This window comes from Papio anubis, chromosome 11 (genome assembly GCF_008728515.1).
Source record: "Papio anubis isolate 15944 chromosome 11, Panubis1.0, whole genome shotgun sequence".
NCBI lineage: Eukaryota > Metazoa > Chordata > Mammalia > Primates > Cercopithecidae > Papio > Papio anubis.
In genome coordinates this window covers 93,955,020-93,977,885 of record NC_044986.1, presented here as the reverse complement: position 1 = coordinate 93,977,885, position 22,866 = coordinate 93,955,020, and the positions used below count along the sequence as shown (strand labels likewise).

The 22,866-nt window shown below is 38.5% G+C and overlaps 1 protein-coding gene across 8 annotated transcripts in view; it reads right to left on the bottom strand.

Annotated features, from left to right (window-relative positions):
• Positions 1-22,866, bottom strand: part of EPC1 (enhancer of polycomb homolog 1) — a 113,871-nt gene that overhangs the window by 10,273 nt on the left and 80,732 nt on the right. For all 8 annotated transcript variants that reach the window (XM_031652411.1, XM_031652413.1, XM_031652412.1 and 5 more), the window contains 8 exons: positions 15,185-15,330; positions 14,581-14,787; positions 14,096-14,244; positions 12,853-13,012; positions 8,846-9,022; positions 8,674-8,763; positions 8,444-8,592; positions 6,464-6,816 (listed from right to left, as the gene is read on the bottom strand). In XM_031652411.1, the coding sequence (XP_031508271.1) occupies positions 6,464-6,816; positions 8,444-8,592; positions 8,674-8,763; positions 8,846-9,022; positions 12,853-13,012; positions 14,096-14,244; positions 14,581-14,787; positions 15,185-15,330 (1,431 nt within the window). The remainder of the gene's footprint in view (positions 1-6,463; positions 6,817-8,443; positions 8,593-8,673; positions 8,764-8,845; positions 9,023-12,852; positions 13,013-14,095; positions 14,245-14,580; positions 14,788-15,184; positions 15,331-22,866) is intronic.

The window sequence follows — 22,866 nt, the reverse complement described above, 5'->3', positions numbered from 1 at the left end:
AAACTGCTGGGATTACAGGCGTGAACCACAGCACCCAGCCCCTCAAAATGTATACTTTGTTTTTAATAAAACCAAAAGTAACCCCAAATGCCTAAAGACCCTGAATTAGAAATTTCTTTTAGTACACAGGCCAAACATTATTTTAATATAAAACAAAAGATAACTTTAAAGAAATATAAAGCAAAATGATTCTTCAGGCAGTTATTAAAGTATGATCTCCTAAATTAATGAGACTGAGTTGACAGGATTCACGAGCCCTTATCAGCCATCTAGAAATCTAATTTGAAAACCAAAGTTTGTTGTAATTCATTTGTTGGCAAACTATGACCAGACCTGACCTCATCTGGCTATGAATGATTGAACATGAGATTATCTGCAGTCAAATATTCCTCTTAGTGTGAATATTCTTGCACTTTATTATATGAGTATAGAACTATTAATGTATTTTACTACAGGTGCTACTCCTGACTCTGCTACAGATGTTATGTAATAATCCACCTTCTATAGCAAAAAAGTTCTGAGGCTGGGCACGGACGCTCACAAGGTCAGGAGTTTGAGACCAGCCTGGCCAATATGGTAAAACCCCATCTCTACTAAAAAAAATACAAAAATTAGCCAGGTGTAGTGGTGCGCACCTGTAGTCCCAGCTACTCGGGAGGCTGAGGCGGGAGAATTGCTGAACCCAGGAGGCGGAGGTTGCAGTGAGCCGAGATTGTGCCACTGCACTCCAGCCTGGGCGACAGAGCAAGACTCTGTCTCAAAAAAAAAAAAAAAGAAACAAAAATTCTGAATTTTGGAACACATTTGAATAAAGTCAAGGTCCTGCAGATTCACAAAACCTTACAAAATATTCAGTGCTCAAATCCAGAGTTCCTTTTCCACAGTAAGATTAAAATGTTATGTTACAAACTAAATTGCACTAAGTTATAGATATTAAGACTTGGAACGTATCATTCTAACCACGTATCTCCTATTCATTTATAAAAATAAACCAAATCTTTACTGCAGATATGAAAGCTTAGGAAAATAATTCAGAATGCTGGTGAAATTTTACTGGAAATTAGGAATTCACTAGCTTAAAAATCACTTTCTGTTTCCAGTCTTTCTGAATTATATAAGGACTCTTACATAAGAGTCCTTATGCAAATGAATACTCAGTCACTGAACACTCAACTTCCCAAGGTGCTTTTGTGAGTTAAAAACAAAAAACAAAAAACAAAACTGTATTTGGAAACTGTCCAAAATCACCTATTAACTGAAGATTATTAAAAATATACAATTTATCCTTAAGTACTAAAACCTAGCCCCCAAAATTCCATATACACATATGGTCTTTCCCAGTTCCTTACCACTGTGCTATCCTGCTGCATGGTATCCAGAGGACCAAGCACTCAACACACCTAACTCACACAATACTCGGGTATTAGGAAGCCTAATACCTGACTGCTCAGGCTATATAAATATGCAAAATAGTCAAGAGTGGGAAGGAAAGTAAAAAAGATTCTGAGTAGCTGAAACAGACTATAAAATGAGCATATTAAAGCTCATGCACTTTACTAAAATGGACTTCTATTATCTTCATTTAGAATTTCCGATTTAACTTAAAACTCCCAGCACTTTGGGAGGCCAAGGTGGGCGGATCACTTGAGGTCAAGAGTTCAAGACCAGCCTGGCCAACATAGTGAAACCCCATGTCTACTAATAATACAAAAATTAGCTGGGTGTGGTGGTGCGCACCTGTAATCCCAGCTATTTGAGAGGCCGAGGCATGAGAATCACTTGAAGCCAGCGGGCAGAGGTTGCAGTGAGTGAGATCATGCCATGGCACTCTAGCCTGGGAGACAGAGTGAAACTGTGTCTCGAAAAAAAGGCCAGGCACGGTGGCTGACGCCTGTAATCCCAGCACTCTGGTAGGCCGAGATGGGTGGATCATGAGGTCAGGAGTTCAAGACCAGCCTGGCCAAGATGGTGAAACCCTGTTTCTACTAAAAATACAAAAACAGGCATGGTGGTGGGTGCCTGTAATCCCAGCTACTTGGGAGGCTGAGGCAGAGAACTGCTTGAACCTGGGAGGTGGAGGTTGCAGTGAGCTGAGATCATGCCACTGTATTCTAGCCTGGGCAACAGGGCAAGACTCCGTCTCAAAAACAAGACAAACAAAAAAAACAATGATTGAATATTCAGAAATGGCTATATTATAACTCATATATTTGGCTTAAATAGCAGCAAAGCTTATCAGGTGACTTGTATTTTACAAAATAGTTAACTTCCAAACTCATAAACAAGTTGAGCAATCTCTAATATGAAAGTCAGAAATCTGAAATGCTCCAAGAACCAAAACTTTTTCTGCATTGACCTGATACTACAAGTGGAAAATTCTACACCTGGCCTCATGTGATGGGCCATAGTCAAAACGCAGTCAATACTCTGTTTCATGCATAATTTTTATTATTTATTTATTTTGAGACGGAGTCTTGCCCTGTCACCCAGGCTGGAGTGCAGTGGCGTGATGTTGTCTCACTGCAACCTCCACCTCCTGGGTTCAAGCGATCTTCCTGCCTCAGCCTCCTGAGTAGCTGGAATTATAGGCACCCACCACCACGTCTGGCTAATTTTTGTATTTTTTTTTTCCTTTTTTTTTTTTGAGATGGAGTCTTGCTCTGTCGCCCAGGCTGGAGTGCAGAGGCGCCACCTCGGCTCACTGCAAGCTCCGCCTCCCGGGTTCACGCCATTCTCCTGCCTCAGCCTCCCCAGCAGCTACTTGGGAGGCTACAGGCGCCTGCCACCACGCTCGGCTAATTTTCTTTGTTTTTTTAGTAGAGACGGAGTTTCATCATGTTAGCCAGGATGGTCTCGATCTCCTGACCTTGTGATCCGCCCGTCTTGGCCTCCCAAAGTGCTGGGATTACAGGCGTGAGCCACCGCGCCTGGCCAATTTTTGTATTTTTAATAGAGACGGGTTTTGCCATGTTGGCCAGGCTGGTCTTGAACTCCTGACCTCAGGTGATCTCAGGTGATCTGCCCGCCTCGGCCTCCCAAAGTGCTGGGATTACAAGCATGACCTACCGTGCCTGGCCTGACTCTTCTCTTTTAATAAGCCCAACGCTGCCAGTTTTTCTGCTGGCATCAGACTACATCAGAGTTTCTTTGGTTAACTGCCAGAGGAAGTAGTCTGGTTTGTATGTGGGGGCCATGCCGTATGAAAATTAAAAATTATCTTTAAAATCACAATTACTACTGAATGAGGTAAGATGCTTAACCTATGAATAAAGTGGCAATGCAGGCACTCATGCTGTAAGAGAAGCAACACATTCAACTTCCCCTACTCCAGGCTCACTCTGGAGAATATATTCTTTCAGTAAATTGTATTTAGAATTCTGTATAACATTTGAGCTGCTACATTTTCTTTTTTCTTTTTTTTTTTTTGAGATGGAGGTTCGCTCTGTCGCCCAGGCTGGAATGCAATGGCATAATCTCGGCTCACTGCAACCTCTGACTCCCAAGTTCAAGCCATTCTCCCTGCCTCAGCCTCCTGAGTAGCTGGGATTACAGACACCCGCCATCATGCCCCGCTAATTTTTGTATTTTTAGTAGAGACCGGGTTTCGTCATATTAGCCAGGCTAGTCTGGAACTCCTGACCTCAGGTGATCTGCCCGCCTCAGCCTCCCAAAGTATTGGGATTACAGGCATGAGCCATCACGCCTGGCCTAAATTTTCTTTTTTTTCCTTCAGGGGTCTGGAGTTGGATTAAGTGAAATGCACTTATCATATGGGTGCACTGCAATATACTCTATAGAGTATGCAGAGAAAAGCTTTAGGTCTCTGTAATATTCACAAATATAAATGAATAGTGTCATCCTACAGTAGTCTGTAGGTATCTATCCTCTAAGTATTACAAGATCTAGCAAACTTTAAGGAGAAATTGAAAATAATTAAGACAATAGGAAAAAAAATAGATAAACTCATTTTTAAAAAGTAGTATCAAGGCTGGGTGCAGTGGCTCACCCCTGAAACCCTAGCACTTTGGGAGGCCAAGGCAGGAGGATCACTTGAGGCCAGGAGTTTGAGATCAGCCTGGGCAACATAGAGAGACCCTGTCTCTTACAAAAAATTAGCCAGCCATGGTGGCATATGCTTGCAGTCCTAGCTACCCAGGAGGCTGAGGTGGGAGGATCGCTTAAGCTTGGGAAGTTGAGGCTGCAGTGAGCCATGACTGTGCCACTGTACTCCAGTCTGGCTGACAGAGAAAGATCCAGTCTTAAATAAATAAATAGTTGTATCGCATATATGAGGGAAAGAAATGATAAAGAAGAAAAATTACAAGGTTACTAATTATTTCTTTTCAGCTAAGCTTTTGGTAATGCTCATCTTTTAATGTTCTTTGGCAAACACAAATCAACCAAGTTTTACAGCTGTTATTAATATGCCTATTTAAAGCAGTAGAGCAAAACATTTTTCATAAAAAAAAGAGCATTATAAAATTCTTAAATATTTAGGATAGTTATACACTTCAACTTCTCTATTTAAGGGGTGGAGAAGATAGAGATTGACAGAACATGCCTATTTTCTGAGAAGTCTCAAAGAATTTTTTACAGCTTAGAAAGCTTCATTACCAGGGTAACTTATGAGAAGTTTATACTGTTAAAACCTCTACACTAACACTATATTTAAGTCTTTATTGAAAAGTTCTTTATTTTGATTCTTAAGACTATAAAAGTAGAGAGAAACTGGCTTTTGGTGATAAAGACAGTAACATTAATGGGATTATAAATAAGCTATTCGGCCCTAAAATAGCTTTATCTTCCAGTTGATTTCTGAATTGTGATTATTTTTCTCATGAGCTGAAAGACTTCCATTTCACAGAAGTACAGCTGACCCTTGAATAACATGGGTTTGAACTGCCTGGATCCACTTATTTGTAAATTATCTTCTGCTTCTGTCACCCCTCAGATGACAAGACTAACCCCTCCTTCTCCTCAATGTGAAGATGACGAGGATAAAGACCTTTATGATGATCCACTTATACTTAATGATTAGTAAATGTAATGTATTTTCTTTCCTTTATGAATTTCTTTTTTTTTTTTTTGAAACAGGGTTTTGCTTTGCTGTGAAGGCTGGAATGCAGTGGCACGATCTCGGCTCACTGCAGCCTCGACCTTCTGGGCTCCTACCACCTTAGTCTCCTGAGTAGCTGAGACTATAGGCACTCACTACCACACCCAGCTAATTTTTGTATATTTTGTAGAGATGGGGTTTCACCATGTTGCCCAGGCTAGTCTTGAACTCCTGGGGTCAAGCAATCTGCCCACTTTAGCCTCCCAAAGTGCTGGGATTACAGGCATGAGCCACCATGCCTGGCTCTATAAATTTCTTAATAACATGTTCTTTTTCCTAGCTTGTTTTAAGAATATAGTACAGAATACATATAACATACAAAATATGTATGTTTGGACTGTTTATGTTAACAGACTAATGGACTGTTTATGTTATTGGTAATTCTGGTCAGGAGCAGGCTATTAGTCAAGTTTTTGGGGAGTCAAAAGTTATACACGAATTTTGGACTGCATGGGGAGGTGCCCCTAACCCTCATGTTGTTCAGGAGTCAACTGTACATTTTTTAACCACCAAGTAAACTAGTTTACAGAACATTTTCTGGAGGTCTTTAAGAATCAGAGCAAATGTTCATATTTATGAAGCAGTTTAACTATAATCCTACAGGGTGAATTAGGGGAACAATAAATATCTTTAGAGTCCTTAGATTACCTTTACAAAAATCAGTAGTAACATAATTCAATAGTGAATTTCTACAATATATATGCTTCAAATAACACAAACTTATGCTTTAAAACAGACAGCTAAGATTATAGGAATATTTTAAATAAACAGCATTTATTTTAGATACATTTCAAATAAAAGCCACAATAATCAAATAGATATTATCTGAAACGTTTCAAAAATATTAACCCTTTAAATGTTCTTCTCTGAAAAATTAGTTTATCTTTAATAAATTATTCTGAATTACTGTGTCAGCATATAAGGTTATGCATATATATTCACTTGCTGGTCTCTATGTTAAAGAAGACTAGGTAAAAACTAGAGAAATATCTGAACATAAAACAGTTAACAATTTATGGCCCATTTTCTTCTCATATTATTGAAAAATATGATAAATCTTGTAGTTCACAGACTATATCCAGGAAACAAATGTCACATATTAAATAGAAATAAACCATCTTTGTACGCAGGTATGTTTAAATGAAGACACATACATACAAACTCCTATAGCAACAGGATTCAAATAAATACTTAGACCAAGATCTTTCTTTCTTTTTTTCTTTTTTTTTAACTGTTTCAGAGAAAAGGACTTTAAGCCATCAATGTAACAGACCACACAGTCAAACAAATGGCAAATGGTTGGACCTGATATTTCTATAGAAATGTACACCATAACAGTCAACATACCAAAGTGTGCTGAACCACTGCTACTTTTACTTTGCGTAGAGGTACTGCATGTCTGGGTCCCAGGTTGTGCTGTTCCTGTTCGGTTTATACTCCTATATAATTTTCTACAGGAGAGTTCATCATTGTCACTGTCATGTAGGGATGGTGTCCGAGGCCTAAAATGCCGCCATCTACATGATTTGATATTGACTAGTATCTGACTGAGGTCTTTAGAGAAAGATTTGTCCGAGGTATTTGTTTCTGAGGTATTGGCAAACTGATTGACTGGAGAATGTTGTGGTGAGGAAAGCATTTCCAAATCCAGATGGTGAAACACACTGTCATAGTCTGAATGAGCTCTGTCCAGTAAGACCCTATTAAAAAATCAGATAAGAAACAGTTATTTAAAATAGCTATTCAAAGATTATATATGAAATCTTTTTCCTTTTCCCCCCAGCTGCCAAAAGGCCAACTCATACTGAATATTTAAAGCTTTAAAGTTGATTATTTTAGTATTTGGTTCTTATAGGCTACAATCTCAATTTCTAATAAAAGTTCTTTTAACAAATGGTTTTTCAACCAAAGATTTTCACTTCCATTACAAAGCACCAAAATGAACGCTTTATAAAATGTTGCGAACATATTTATTCTATATTTAAGCAAAAACTTCATTCTTTTGGGGGGAAAGGGCGAAAAAAGAAGAAAAGCAACAAAAAACATAGTATTTTATACCATTAACATTTCTTATAGACAAAATATTTGAGATCCACTACTCTAGAGGATATATTCTTATGTTATTGATTGATTGAGATGGAGTTTTATTCTGTCACCCAGATTGGAGTGCAATTGTGCGATCTTGGTTCATTGCAACTTCCGCCCCAGGGTTCAAGAGATTCTCCTGCCTCAGCCTCCCAAGTAACTGAGATTACAGGCGCCTGCCACCATGCCCAGCTAATTTTTGTGTTTTTTGTGGAGATGGGGTTTCCCCATGTTGGTCAAGCTGGTCTCAAACTCCTGACCTCAAGTGATCCACCCACCTTGGCCTCCCAAAGTTCTGGGATTACAGGTGGGAGCCACCATGCCTGGCCTCTTGTTATTTATATAAACATTATAAATGACTCCAATTCAAAATAACATTGATTAATGTTAGTAATAGAATAAAATATAGCCAATGTAGAGAATTTTCACTGCTCCTGATGTCAATATAGTGATGGAAAAAAACGGACTAAATAAAACGTATTTTAGTGCCTAGATAATTCTTAACCAATGTTTAAATAATAAAAAAAACCCTCTGCAATTAAGAGTTAAAGACAAAAAAAATATATGTATAAGCCATTGGTTTATCATAAATATACCCTTGGGTTTCTTCCTGAAAAATCGCCTTGATACCATTATTTGCTTTCCCTTTTAATTTTCCCCACACATTATACATTAACGTCTCTCCATTCCTTGAGTTTGTGTTTTGCCATTTGTTTCCTGTCCCTATACAAACAACTTCTTGCATAAAGGCATTTAGAGTATGAAGGAAGGAATTCTACAAGGTTTAAACAAAGGAAGAACAATTAGATCCTGACAAACTGGGATGTCAAGATCAGGTTATGCACAGATCCTTTTCATTGTCAGGTTAAACTCATTATACTAGTTAGTGTGAAACAACTTTTTTGCAGTTTCTTTAACTTAATACACTGTGCGCAATCAGGATTTACACTTGTCTTCATCTGTTGCCTTTTCTCACAATTCTATCCCTTGATAATTTATCTGAAGTTTTCCACCTTGTGGAGAAAAGCAGGTCCATTAGGGACCCATTAGAGTTATGACAAAAGCTATGGATGTGTAAGAACCAGGTAGTACAGCAACAAAAATATTTTAGTCAACAAATCAGTTAAGAATAGCAAATAGGAACTAATGAGTTGTTCAGACGGATTACCTGACTTTAAAAGTTAAATTTGATCACCCTAACGCCTAAAAAATCCTTCTGCTAGGAATATAGAAATACCTTACCTTCCACCGCGCCCAACCCGTCTTCGTGCAAATCCAATACACCTTTGGGGTACGGTGAGAGTAGTTAAGCAGTATCTATATCGCACGTCCCCTAATCCTCCATCTTTAGGACTAGTCCAAGGCCAGTTGCCAGTTTGGTCTAAGTGAGGCTTAAAAAAAAATCCAAATTATTTAATTTTGTCAGTTAAAGGTAAACAGTTTGTTATTTACAAAGACAGTCTGAAACTTACAGCATAGTACTGACAGCCTGCTTTCCTACGGAAAGCAAAAGGACCATCAGGATCATTGTCTTCCTCAGCTTCCGAAGAGCCAGACAAAACCTTTAAATGAAATAAAGAAAGTAGGTCAGATATGTGACTTCCTATATCCCTCCTCAATGTTCATAGAGAATTGTATTTGTACCTGGGAGAGAGGTTCTTCGTCTGAGCTGGGAAAGTCATACTGATTCAGATCTTTAGCATTGAAAACTGGCAGTGCAGCAGGACTCGTCTGTTGGGGAGTAGCAGCGGCAGACGATGGTAAGACTTTGGGCTTCTTTTCATATTTCCGTTTCGGTCGGATAAGATCGGCTTTATCTTGCTGCAACAAAGACATGAATTAATTATACACCAGAAACCATGTTCAACACACTTGCAGTTTTGGGGAAAATTTTAAAAAGAAGTTTATTGCTATAATGAGGGCATTCATATTCATAAGAGACACAAGACTCTATGTTTGGCCATCTTATAGTGTAAAGTCTAGAGAAGTTGGCCTCCATGAAAGCACAAATTTATCCTACAATCTAAACATAATCACACAAACAATTTTGTTTCAATTAAAATAAAAGGAGAGAACAGAAGTTCTCCAACTTCTGAAGTCCTACAACTGCAGTTAGTATATTTACTGCTGGTTCCTCTCATTTTCTTAATTTTCTATGAAAATTCTAGAAGAGAATTTTTTTTTAAAAGGGGATTGTCTAGTCCTTATTCTCATGAAATAATAAATATAGGACAAATAATAATGAAAATGTCTTCGTATATACAGAAAGCAAACTACAGAAAACTGTTAACATAGTAGAAAACAAAGCCATAATACTGAGTGAGGGGTTACACAAATAAAGAGTAGTAAGGATTTGCGGGCTGAACAATTAAAGCTTTCTGAAATGGTGAATTTTGAACAGTCTTAACGGATAAAGATATGAAATCATTAAATAGGGGAAATTCAGGATAAAATATACAGGCAAGAGTAACTGAGCTGATGGAACACAGCATGTTAGACACATGGATTACAGATGATGGCAAAGGTTGGGAGAAGTATGAATTTGATATGTAGGCAATAGGTAAGATAAAGTAGTGGCAAAAATTGTTATTTGTTGGAAAGAAAAAGATCATGGCAAGCACCACGGTTATGTAAATATGCTAAATATTTATGTTACGTTTTATGTAGTTTATGACATTATGGTTTTTTGGGAAAACCATGGCTTTCCCAAACCATAGGGCATCACTCTACAATTTCTACTGTTGTATTTAACAGGATAATCAAATCAAAAGCTGGCCATGCCAATGCAAAATGTTATTTAAAAATTAACATCAACCATCAGCTAGGGCAGTGCTTGAGGACTACATTATTATCTATTACTTTTTTCTTTTCTTTTTTTTTTTTTTTTGAGATGGAGTCTTGCTCTGTCACTTAGGCTGGAGTACAGTGGTGCGATCTCGGCTCATTGCAATCTCTGCCTCCCAGGTTCAAGTGATTTTCCTGCCTCAGCCTCCCAAGTAGCTGAGATTACAGGCTCGCGCTACCACACCTGGCTAATTTTTTTTGTATTTTTAGTAGAGATGGGGTTTCGCCATGTTGGCGAGGCTGGTTTCAAACTCTTGACCTCAAGTGATCTGCCTGCGTCTACCTCCCAAAGTGTTGGGATTATAGGCATAAGCTGCCGCACCTGGCCTAAAGTAAGTAACTTTTAAGCGTGAGTGGCACATACTACAGAGGAAAGCAAAGAATAGGATAATTAATCTTAAAATATGAAAACTGAAGGATAATACTAAAGTAGTTCACAAAATCATGTAGGGCTCAGATTGGGGGACCACATTAAAACAGTTAAGAGTGGGAGGCCGGGTGGGGTGGCTCATGCCTGTAATCCCAACACTTTGGGAGGCCAAGGCGGGCAGATCGTGAGGTCAGGAGATTGAGACCATCCTGGCTAACACAGTGAAACCCCGTCTACTAAAAATACAAAAATTAGTTGGGCGTGGTAGTGGGCGCCTGTAATCCCAGCTACTTGGGAGGCTGAGGCAGGAGAATTGCTTGAACCCAGGAGGCCGAGGTTGCAGTGAGCCAAGATTGTGCCACTGCACTCCAGCCTGGGCAACAGAGCCAGACTCCGTCTCAAAAAAAAAAAAAAAACCAGTAACAGTGGAAACAATCCCATTAAGCTTTAAAGATACATTTAGAACTAATATATTATAAATGCAGGACATAAAATTTAGATAAATGCAAAATTTAAATAAAAACTTACATGAGTAAACTAAACCAGTATTTTGGGGCACAGTTCTAACTTTCCAGATTACTGAAGAGAGTAACGAGAATAATTCTATTCTTCCTCCCACCCTCCCCTACGTTTTTTAAAAATCAAAATGTCTATGTTAACAAAGTGGGGGAAAAAAAAAAGTCCATGTTTTTTCACAAAATGGTCTGGTCCCTGGCACTGCTTTAAACACCTCCCCCCGGTCCCCTCCAAAAAAAGTCCAGGTTGGGGAAATCATCATTCATTCAAACTGGTGTGGCAGGTTGTACATTCAGGCTGGAAGGTCTGTTTACCACACCAAAAAAACACCTGTGTGAGAATGATATTAAATGACACAGGGGAGATAAAACTGATGACAAATTTGCCCATTCCTCAAATTAACTGGTATGGTAGATGCAAAGTTTCAAGAAACATTTTTTTTTTTTTTTTTTGAGACGGAGTCACTCTGTCGCCCAGGCTGGAGTGCAGTGGCGCCATCTTGGCTCACTGCAAGCTCCGCCTCCCGGGTTCACGCCACTCTCCTGCTAAGCCTCTGAAGTAGCTGGGACCACAGGCACCCGTCACCACACCTGGCTAATTTTTGTGTGTTTTTAGTAGAGATGGGGTTTCACCATGTTAGCCAGGATGGTCTCGATCCGCCCGCCTCGGCTTCCCAGAGTGCTGGGATTACCTCACCCAGTCATGAAAAATTTCATACAAAAAAATGCATAAGGTACTTTTTCCTCAGATGTACACTTTCCAAGAAAGTGCCACTTAATTAACGGCTCCCCTTTATTTACCTCGGTTTCCCTTCACTAATTTTATTTCCTCTCACAAATTTTATTCTTCACAAATTGTGATTTGTTTAGATACTAATCTGTCAAATATTTCCATTTCTAAATCATTATATTACAAACTATTAAGATACCAAAATTCCTTCTTATACACGATTGTGTCCACAAAAGACAGAAAAACTTTGAGGCCGGGTTCGGTGGCTCACGCCTGTAGTCCCAGCACTTTGGGAGGCCGAGACGGGCGGATCACCTGAGGTCAAGAGTTTGAGACCAGCCTGGCCAACATGGCGAAATCCCATCTCTACTAAAATTACAAAAATTAGCCCAGCATGGTGGCGCACGCTACCTGTAGTCCCAGCTACTAGGGGAGGTGAGGCAGGAGAATCGCTTAAACTCGGGGGGTGGAGGTTGCAGTGAGCTGAGAGTGTGCCACTGCACTCCAGCCTGGGTGAAGACTCCGTCTCAAAAAAAAAAAATAAAGAAAGAAAGAAAAACTCATCTGATCAGGGAGGATTTCACCTCTTTCTCCCTAACTCTCCATATTTTGTATGAATTATTTCAATACTTCATAATCCTACAACTTGTAAAAGGAGTGTTTTTCCTTTTATCAGATATAGTAACAAAAGCTTCCCTTTATAAGGAAGAGAAACAAAAATAAAATTTTAATTATAGATTAAAATTCTGCTTTTCTTCATATTATGGCACAATCATTGCAGTATACATTAAGGTGGGGTTTATATGTATTTATCTTTTTTTATCTTTTTTTTTTTTGCGATGGAATCTTGCTTTGTCACCCAGGCTGTAGTGCAGTGGTGCGATCTCGGCTCACTGCAACCTGTACCTCCTGGGTTCAATTAATTCTCCTGTCTCAGCCTCCCGAATAGCTGGGATTGCAGGCGCATGCCACCACGCCTGGCTAATTTTTTTGTATTCTTAGTAGAGATGGCGTTTCACCATGTTGGTCCCCAACTCCTGACCTCGGGTTATCCACCCACCTCCGTCTCCCGAAGTGCTGGGATTACAGGCATGAACCACCGTGCCCAGCTTATATGTATTTTTCTTTTTAACCTTCATTCTGATGATAAAACACCATCCCATTATACTATTATCACAAAAACATTAATCACCTTATTAACTTTGAACTCCTTCACATCCATTGTTTCCTGGTGTTTAAATTGACTGCTATTAGTAATAGGGATGATGGGGATGGCATAAGTAGGTTTCATTGGCTGTCTCTGTGCCATAACCTCAGACATGATCTCTCCATTGTAATCGCCCAAATTATACCTAAAATTATACAAATGAAAGTTTAAAATTATATATATTTAAGGAATACAACGTGATGTTTTGATATACATTTATACTGTGAAATGATTACCACAATCAAGCTAATTAACATATCCATCACCTCACATAATTACCTTGTGTGTATATATGGTGAGATTACTTAAGATCTACTCTTAGCAAATTTCAAGTATATAATACATTGTTATTAACCATGCTGTACATTAGGTCTCCAGAACTTATTCATTTCATAACAGTAAGTTTGTACCCTTTGATCAACATACAAAATATGTAATTTTTATTTGTCAATTATACCTAAATAAAGCAGGAAAAAGAAGAAAATTTTGGAAAGTTAATTTTGTAAGTATTTATCTTTATAACCATTAATAACTAGCTGACTGGGATGTAATTATAAACACCAATTACATTTAAGGCAAGATTGTAGTTAAACTTTGACTATTCAATGTCTCTTAAAATTAAAGATTACATAATTCCTTTTGTTTCTTCCTTTTACTTTTTTGGCTTATAGCTTTATCATGGCATATAAATAGAGGACTGTGGGGAAGAAATCAAAAGTTGGAATTTTAACGTAGCAATTTTGGTGAAAGATTTGGTGAAGAAGTTGAAAGTAATGCCTAAAATGGTGCTATGGATCTTTCTGCTAATTAGAATTGCCTGGGCTTTAAAAGCAATTTTTCTAAAAGTAACCACAAGAAATTTAAAAGTGGTTTTCTTTGGGGATAGGGACTAGAAATAGGGCAGGGTTTTTTTTTTTTTTTTTTTTTTTTTTTTTAAAGTTTTCATTGTGTACCTTGCCAAATGCTTGAGTGGTAAGATATATGGGCCTTTCCCTCTCTTTCTTTATCCTTTTCTATTTAACAGTCCAGTGTTAAGTGAATCCAGTCACTTTTAAAGAAAATAGAGGAAAACATGTAAAAGTGTAAAAAGTATACCACAAATTTAAAGTCTCTATTATTAAAAAAAGATATTTCTGTAATTAGATTACTGCATAGGAAATAAATTAACTCAATATACAAAATGTTAATGGCACTATACTTCCTCTAACATTATTAAAATATACATTACCTCTTTTCCATAATTTCCAGTGTTAAGTGCAATAGCTCTCTTTTACTTTTTTCTCTTCTTTTTATCATCTCTAGAATAGTAACAGCTCGACTTAGATCTCGTCGCAGCTTAAGCATTTTTTCGTAAGAGGCTTCATCATTTTTGCGATTCTGCAAATGTGAAGTTGCTTGTTTAATGTAAGTATTTCTAACTAGTGGTATAGTTACTGACCCATTAAATTTATATATTTGAAGGGTTAAATTAGAATTTAAAGACAATAAAAGGGAGCACAGATCACCAGGAAATCAATTTTGTATTGATTTTTAAATGGATTAACATTAAAATATAACATTAACAGCTGCATAATAAATCTTAAGTTCAATTTAAGTATTTTTTTTATAATTGGAAAGTCATATTTGAATATAAATTAAACTATAGTATTGAGATAGTCATAACTATAATTATTATATAAATAACTATCAAAAAAATTCTTCAAATTCACTTACTTTTCGAGTCTGCATTTTTTCAGTACGCCTTCTAAAAGCCACATAAGGATCATTTGTGCTGGAACCATCTCGCTTTTCTTGTTTTACTGATGGAATAAGAGATGGCCCTCGACAGTTTTTTCTCTTTTTAATCCAATATTCATAAACTTCTCTAATTAGTTCATCATCTTCTTTTAGCAGTAGTTTGGCTTCCTGCAGACTGACTGGCTAAATGTAAAACCATTATGTCATTTTCATACAATACACATGCAAGGTTCATCAGTATTTACTTCTAAATTTAAAGGACAATAATCGATATTACAACATTATTAACAAATGGGAAACTTGAGGAGTACATTATCCATGTCAGTCACTGAACTAGGGTGCTTTATATACATTATTTAATCTTTACAACAATCCCAGGGGAACCGAGGCACAGAAAAATTTAAACATATTGCTCAAGATTACACAGGTTACTGACAAGCAGAGATGAGATTTGAATTCATACTTTTTAACTCTAAAGTCTGCCTGATTACCCCCAACCTACAATCTCACACTCTTTCCATACAATACAGTTCTTTACACAGAATATGTATATACTTGTTATATACAAATGAAGTTGTACCTGCTGACCACTGCCTTTTTCTAGGCGGTCAATCATCTCCTCAAATTGCAATGGGCAGATGTCCATTTTCTTTTTCAGTTTATTCACAAATACTTCATCTTCAGAATCCAAATCATAATCTGGCTGTTCAGCATCCAAACTAAAAGCTGACAGAAGGAACCATATGCAATCATTTACTGTGTGAATTCACCAACAAAAACTTCACAGATGTCTGCATAAAAACAAGACCTACACTTTCTAAAGAAATAAGAAAGAATTTCTGGATTTTGTTTTCAAAGTCGCAAACAATCTAAGTTTTTACAGATTTGTCTTTCACATTTAAAGTTAAAGAAAGATTATCTTCACTATGAATATACATATAAGTAATAAAAGACAACGGATGAGACCCCCTCCAACCACTCCTAAAAGCAAATAAACTAGAAGCCTATTATTAAGAACATAAAGCAATCATTAAAACTTACTTGGTTGAACCATGTGCAAGTGCCATTTTTATAGCTCAAAAATCATCACATAGGCAATTTTTACAATATAAAAGGAGAAGGCTTTTAAATAAGATTTTTTTCTATAATATTTAAGTCCTATTTTGTAGATTATTCAACTACTTTACCAAAAGCTACGGGAGCGGTCTTTAAAGCTGAAGTGTTAGAAGTCACTACCAATAACAGTACAGATTGAGAATCCCTCATTCAAAATGCTTGGGACCAGAAGTGTTTTGGATTTTGGAATATTTGAACATAATGAGATTTCTTGAGGGTGGGACTCAAGTCTAAACACAAAATTCACTTTTTTCACATATACCCTATATGCATAGCCTGATGGTGATTTTATGTAATATTTTGTGCGTGAAACAAAGTTCTGACTGTGACCCATCATCACATGAGGGCAGGTGTATAATTTTCTACTTGTGGAATCACACTGGTGCTCAAAAGTTTCGAAATGTGGAGCATTTCAGATTTTGAGTTTTCAGCAGCTGCCACTCAGTGAGTACATTCCTGCCTAGGAAGTTTGTTTCTCTATGGGAACACTGTCATGTTGATGGAAATGGGAGGATCTTAGATCTGCTGGCAAGAACCACTGCTACTATCAAATGTTGTTTAATTACTTACCAAAATTAAGCTAAGTTGATATGAATATGATAAGCAAAACATTAAACAGCTTTAACATAAAAATTTGTCTCACATCTTTCCCTTACTTAATTCCTTCTACTAACCTTAGATTCCACATCTTTAGAATGGTATAAGGCCCTTTTTTCCTATTCTCTCCAGTGTCATCAGTTCTTTATGATCTAGTAAGATCAGATTTCATTGATTTCATCCAGTATGCTATTTCATGATACTGTAGGCCTTTACAAAAATCCCTGTTTTTCTGCTTGACCACCAAGAAGGCAAATGCTTATTTATTCTTTTTAGCACCCAGCCTGGTATCACTCCTCTAGAATCCTTTTTTGGTTGTTCCCCACCCAAGAAGTAGTTCCTAACCACTTTCATCTTTTTTAGTGGCTAAGAACCCACTTCTCATACTTTATAATGTACTTGTTAAGCATGCCTCCCTATTAGAATGTACATGATCTCTTTAGGGAGAGGCATGCCTTCTTTATTTCTGTACCTCTAAGTGGAGGGTAACAGGTTTCACCTTGTATACCACCTCTGCTTGCAGTACTCTACTGAAAAGTATTCTAATGTAACCTCTATTAAAGTGGGGGGAAATAACCTCCAAAACCAGTCAGACATTAAAGTCTGTGATAGGTACAAAGAGCACTATTTAGCTGCCAAATACCGCCACCTCTGCTTAAAGCTTAACATAGTGTCTGGCCTGGAGAAGTAAAAAAATACTGGTACAGTTGAATGTATTATTTCACTGTTTTATTTTTTATTTTGACCAATATCATTTCAATAACATTCCTAATTAAAATAAGTAAGTATTCAGACTATAAAAATTTCTAGACGTTAACATCTCTGTACTCACAGTACCTGCAATCATGGGCTCTCCAATGATTTTCCATCATCTCATTTTGTCATTATTATGTAAACAGGCTTTTAGAGATCCTCAAGTTGACTGAAATTGTTAGATTAAAAACACTTGATGTATTTTGTTCCTAACCAAAATAATGCAGGTCTATGTTGTCTGATATGGTAACCACTAGCCATGTGTGGCTAACTGAATTTATATTAATTAAATAAAATTCAGTTCCTCAGTCACAATCGCCACAGCGCTACAATAGCTATATGTGCTAGTGTTGTATTAGCACAGATTACAGAACATTTCCATCATCATAGAAAGTTCTATTAAATTAAGAGCACTGATCAAAATAATCCAGAAAGCCAAATTGATAGCAACCAACTAGCAATGTTTTCAACGTTCTGTTTTTTTTTTTTTTTTTTTGAGACAGAGTCTCTCTCTGTCACCCAGGCTGGAGTGCAATGGGGTGATCTCAGCTTACTACAACCTCTGCCGCCCGGGTTCAAGCGGTTCTCCTGCCTCAGCCTCCCAAGTAGCTGGGATTACAGGAGCCTGCTACGACGCCTGGCTAATTTTCGTAATTTTTTTTTTTTTTTTGTAGTAGAGACGGGGTTTCACCATCTTGGCCAGGCTGGCTGGTCTTGAACTCCTGAACTCATGATCCACCCACCCCGGCCTCCCAAAGTGCTGGGATTACAGGCATGAGCCACCGCGCCTGGCCAATGTTCTGCTTCTTAAGGTTGTATTTCATTTTTAGGATCTCATTTACACACGATAGTTTGGCATCCTCTTCTTTAGATCGTATCACATGTCAAATCACAATCACAAAGCTTAATTATTCATAAAAACAAAATGAGCTTGCCAAGGATCACTTTGCTTCGCATCAAAATACAGGCTCTGGTAGATATTATATTATCAATGACAAGTCACACCCAACATATCAGAGGCTGTATCAAGACTGAAAAGGATGATTTCTATCATACGAATCAAGGAGCTCAGGGTCTTTCCCTCTGACGTTAACAAGGACCTGAGTGTCCAAGCCCTTTTGCCTCTGCAAGAGGCTTTTCTTTTATTCAGTGCAAACTCATATAAAATCTTAAACAGGGGCCAGGCACGATGGCTCACGCCTGTAATCCCAGCACTTTGGGAGGCCAAGGCAGGTGGATCGTGAGGTCAGGAGTTCCAGACCAGCCTGGCCAACACGGTGAAACCCTATCTCTACTAAAACTACAAAATTTAGCTGGGCACGGTGGCAGGCGCCTGTAATCCCAACTACTTGGGAAGCTGAGGCAGGAGAATTGCTTGAACCTGGGAGGCGGAGGTTGCGGTGAGCTGAGATAGTGCCACTGCACTCTAGCCTGGGCGACAGAGCAAGACTCCATCTCAAAAAAAAAAAAAACAAGAAAAAGGTATTAAATAGGAAGAGTACCCAATCTTGTTCACATATACAATACCAAAACCCTAGAGAAAAGCTAACATGTAAAAACCCACCTTGGAATTTCATTTGACCAAAAAACCCACAGTCAACAACCTTAATATGTAATTTAGCTGTAGCTGAATCTGCAGCTTCCAAGTAACACCTCAACCCAAGCTAATAAAAAAGTAAAATATTCATCATGTTCCTAGAATTAGGAGTACCTTCAGATTTTCTGGGTCATGTTATTGGGTGTGTTCAAAGTAAAAAACAGGGTCTAAAGAAAAACAGGCAAATAGGTCATCTCTTCTAATTAAGTTCTATCAATTAAAGTGAGACCTAGCTTGTTAATAATTCTTTTTTTTTTTTTTTTTTCAGATGGAGTTTCGCTCTTGTTGTCCAGGCTGGAGTGCAACGCTGTGATCTTAGCTCACTGCAATCTCTGCCTCCCGGGTTCAAGTGCTATTCCTCCCTCACTCAGCCTCCTGAGTAGCTGGGATTATACGTGCCTGCCACCACGCCCGGCTAATTTTTGTATTTTTTAGTAGAGATGGGATTTCACCATGTTGACCGGGCTGGTCTCGAACTCCTGACCTCAGGTGATCTGCCCACCTTGGCCTCCCGAAGTGCTGGGATTACAAGCGTGAGCCACCGCACCTGGCCTATAATTCTTCAATAATGAGAACTACACTGTGGAAGCTGGCTCCTTTAAAACTATTCTGACAGGAATAAACCCAGAGATGCATACAGGTAAACAAAACACAGTATTATGTGTGATACACAGATGTAGGAAAAAGTATACCATAACTACCATGTAGACATAAAATAAGCCTAAGTAAAATACAATAGGACTTATACATTGGTTAGATGATGATTGTTATTATTTTTGAGATGGAGTCTCGCTGTGTCTCCCAGGCTGGAGTGCAGTGGAATGATCTCGGCTCATTGCAAGCTCTGCCTCCCGGGTTCACACTATTCTCTTGCCTCAGCCTTCTGGGTAGCTGGGACTACAGGCACCCACCACCACACCCAGCTAATTTTTTGTATTTTTTAGTACAGACAGGGTTTCACTGTGTTAGCCAGGATGGTCTCGATCTCCTGACCTTGTGATCCGCCCGCCTTGGCCTCCCAAAGTGCTGGGATTACAGGCGTAAGCCACCGCACCCGGCCGATTAGATTATTTTTAAAGGAAATCCAGGCTGGTACAAATCATTGTATTTAGAGTCTAGTAATAGATATTTACCATGGGGGAAGTATTTGACATCCTTGCCTTAGATCTAAGACAAAGATATTAAAGTTTAGTAATAGAGATGAAATGTAAGTGTCTATGGAACAAGTGCCATTTATTACTCAAACTAAGTGTGCATTGGGTGAGTATGTCCATAACTTCAAACAGCATTTAAAAAATATAGGAAGCAAATAGTGAAAGGATATCTGGATCCATGAAACAGCACACAATGTGGATTAGGAACAGAATATACTCCCTGACTGAAAGGAAGGAAGGAACACTACCCAAGGTTGAAGAAAAATTGTCACAGCAGTTTCAACAGGAGCACTAATTACAAGATTAATAATATCTACTTGCAAAGCTCTTGATACCAATTCTGAGCAGCAGAAAGACCGTTGTGAAGGTGTTATTTACTATGGGGTCATAGGTATTTGACATCCTGCCCTCAGATCTAAGACAAAGATATCGCTGACTAGCTAATGAAAATCTTCAGTTTCCTTTGCTTAAAAGCTAGAGCTTGGGGTCACTTCTAGAATGTACTTAGGAAGTGAAAATGGGAATATTAGATTTGAAATCTCAGATATAAGATCTTTCATACATAGAGTTCTCTGGTTGCTGCTATAGATTTTATCTGTCAGAAAGCAGTACCAGAAGAATATGCTGCAGGGGATGTTGAGGCAGGCAGAAGGAAGGAGAACATATTTCAGAATCAGAGCACAAAGACAGGATATCCATTCAGAGAGGTAACGAAAACGTAGGTTCTACTTTAGGAAAAATATATCCATTAAAAAAACTTTATTTAGAAGTCAAAACTTATGCAAGGTGTTGAAATAAAAACAGTACAAGGACACCTGCATACTCTTTACCCAGATTCGGCTATGGTTAAATTTTTATTTTGTTTTATTATATGCACATGTGCTCGTGCTTGTGGGCACTTTCATTATACACGCTATTTTTTCATTTTCTAAGCCATAGGAGGGTACATTACATTCATAATGGCTGTTTTGTTTTGTTTTTTGAGATGGAATCTCACGCTGTCGCCCAGACTGGAGTGCAGCGGTGCAATCTCGGCTCACTGCAACCTCTGCCTCCTGAGTTGAAGCAATTCTCCTGCCTCAGCCTCCCAAGTAGCTGGGACTACAGGCACTTGCCACCACGCCCGGCTAATTTTTGTATTTTTAGTAGAGATGGGCTTTTACCATGTTGGCCGGGCTGGTCTTGAACTCCTGACCTCAGGTGGCCTGCCCACCTTGGCCTCCCAAAGTGCTGGGATTACAGGCTTGAGTCCCCGTGCCTGGCCACCACTGTCTTTTAAGACATAGATGTTCTTTGGATATGTCCCCCTCCCCAAGCCTCCATGATCATCGTCATTATTATTATTATTATTATTAGCACATTCCTCACTCTGTGTTTTTCTGATTTATTTTTTCTCCATTTTGTGATTAGATTACACATTCTTGGCTAGGTTATTGTAAAATAAACTTTTTAAGTCCTTCTCAGAATATCCACATCTAGAGCCACACAATGTTCATCTGTTCCTCATAAGTAACGACAATTTTGATCACCAGTCAAGATGTTGCCCAATTTTTTTTTCTTCCTTGTAATTAATGAGTGGTTGGTGGGGAGAGCTTAAAGCCATGCAAATCTCCTCATCAAAATTTCCTCTTTTGTTGAGCACACACTGGTGATTCTAGTCTGATCCAACCCTGATTTATGATAATTGAAAAAATGATTTTCTAACCTAGCATTCTTTCTATATTGTATCAATTCAACTCTTTTTTTTTTCCTGAGATGGGAGTCTTGCTCTGTCACCCAGGCTGGAGTGCAGTGGTGCGATCTTGGCTCACTGCAACCTCTGCCTCCCATGTTCAAGCGATTCTCCTGCCTCAGCCACCCGAGTAGCTGGGATTACAGGCCCACGCCACCATGCCTGGCTAATTTTTGTATTTTTAGTAGAGATAGCGTTTCACCATGTTGGCCAGGCTGGTCTCGAACTCCCGACCTCAGGTGATCTGCCCGCCTCAGTCTCCCAAAGTACTGGGATTACAAGCATGAGCCACCACGCCCCGCCAATTCTTACTTTTTCACTGGTTTATAATTATTGTACTTACACTGTTGCTCGAACTGTCCCAGAATTAGCCAGCAGAAACCCCTGTGTCTTCATGACACAATATCATCATTTTTTTGAAAGCTTAATATCCAGTATAACAAGATGTTACAGGGTCATCTTGTGCCTACCCTGCCTCAGCCATTTCTCCAAGGCTTCCTGGGCTGTTTAGTGGGGAATAAATTAGAGAATAGGTGCTATGTTTGCTTATTTTTGCTTCTTGGCCCTTACAGAGGAAAGAATTAGAAGTACATTTATCTATCTACCTACCTACCTACCTACCCCCCCACCCATATACACAACTGCATATAAAAATATACACATTGACTGCCCTTTTAAAAAAGGCTTCCTTTGAGTATTAAGAGGAGAGTCAGGTATAAATCTAATAAAATGTGCAGGATCTGTATAATGAAAGTTATAAAGTATCAATGAAAGAGATAAAAAAAAGACCTGAATACTCTGAGTGTCAAACATTGTGTTCATGACCTGGAAGATTCACATAGAAAAGATGTCAGTTCTCTCTAAATTGACTTATAGATTTAAGGCAATTCCCATAAAAATATCAGCAAGTTTCTTTGTAGACATAGAGAAGTTTATTCTAAAATTTATATGTGAAGGAGAGACCTTAAAATACCAAATCAGGCCGGGCGCGGTGGCTCAAGCCTGTAATCCCAGCACTTTGGGAGGCCGAGACGGGCGGATCACGAGGTCAGGAGATCGAGACCATCCTGGCTAACAAGGTGAAACCCCATCTCTACTAAAAAATACAAAAAATAACTAGCCAGGCGAGGTGGCGGGCGCCTGTAGTCCCAGCTACTAGGGAGGCTGAGGCAGGAGAATGGCGTAAACCCGGGAGGCGGAGCTTGCAGTGAGCTGAGATCCGGCCACTGCATCCCAGCCTGGGCGACAGAGCGAGACTCCCTCTCAAAAAAAAAAAAAAAAAAAAAACCAAAACAATCTTGAAAAAGAAAGAT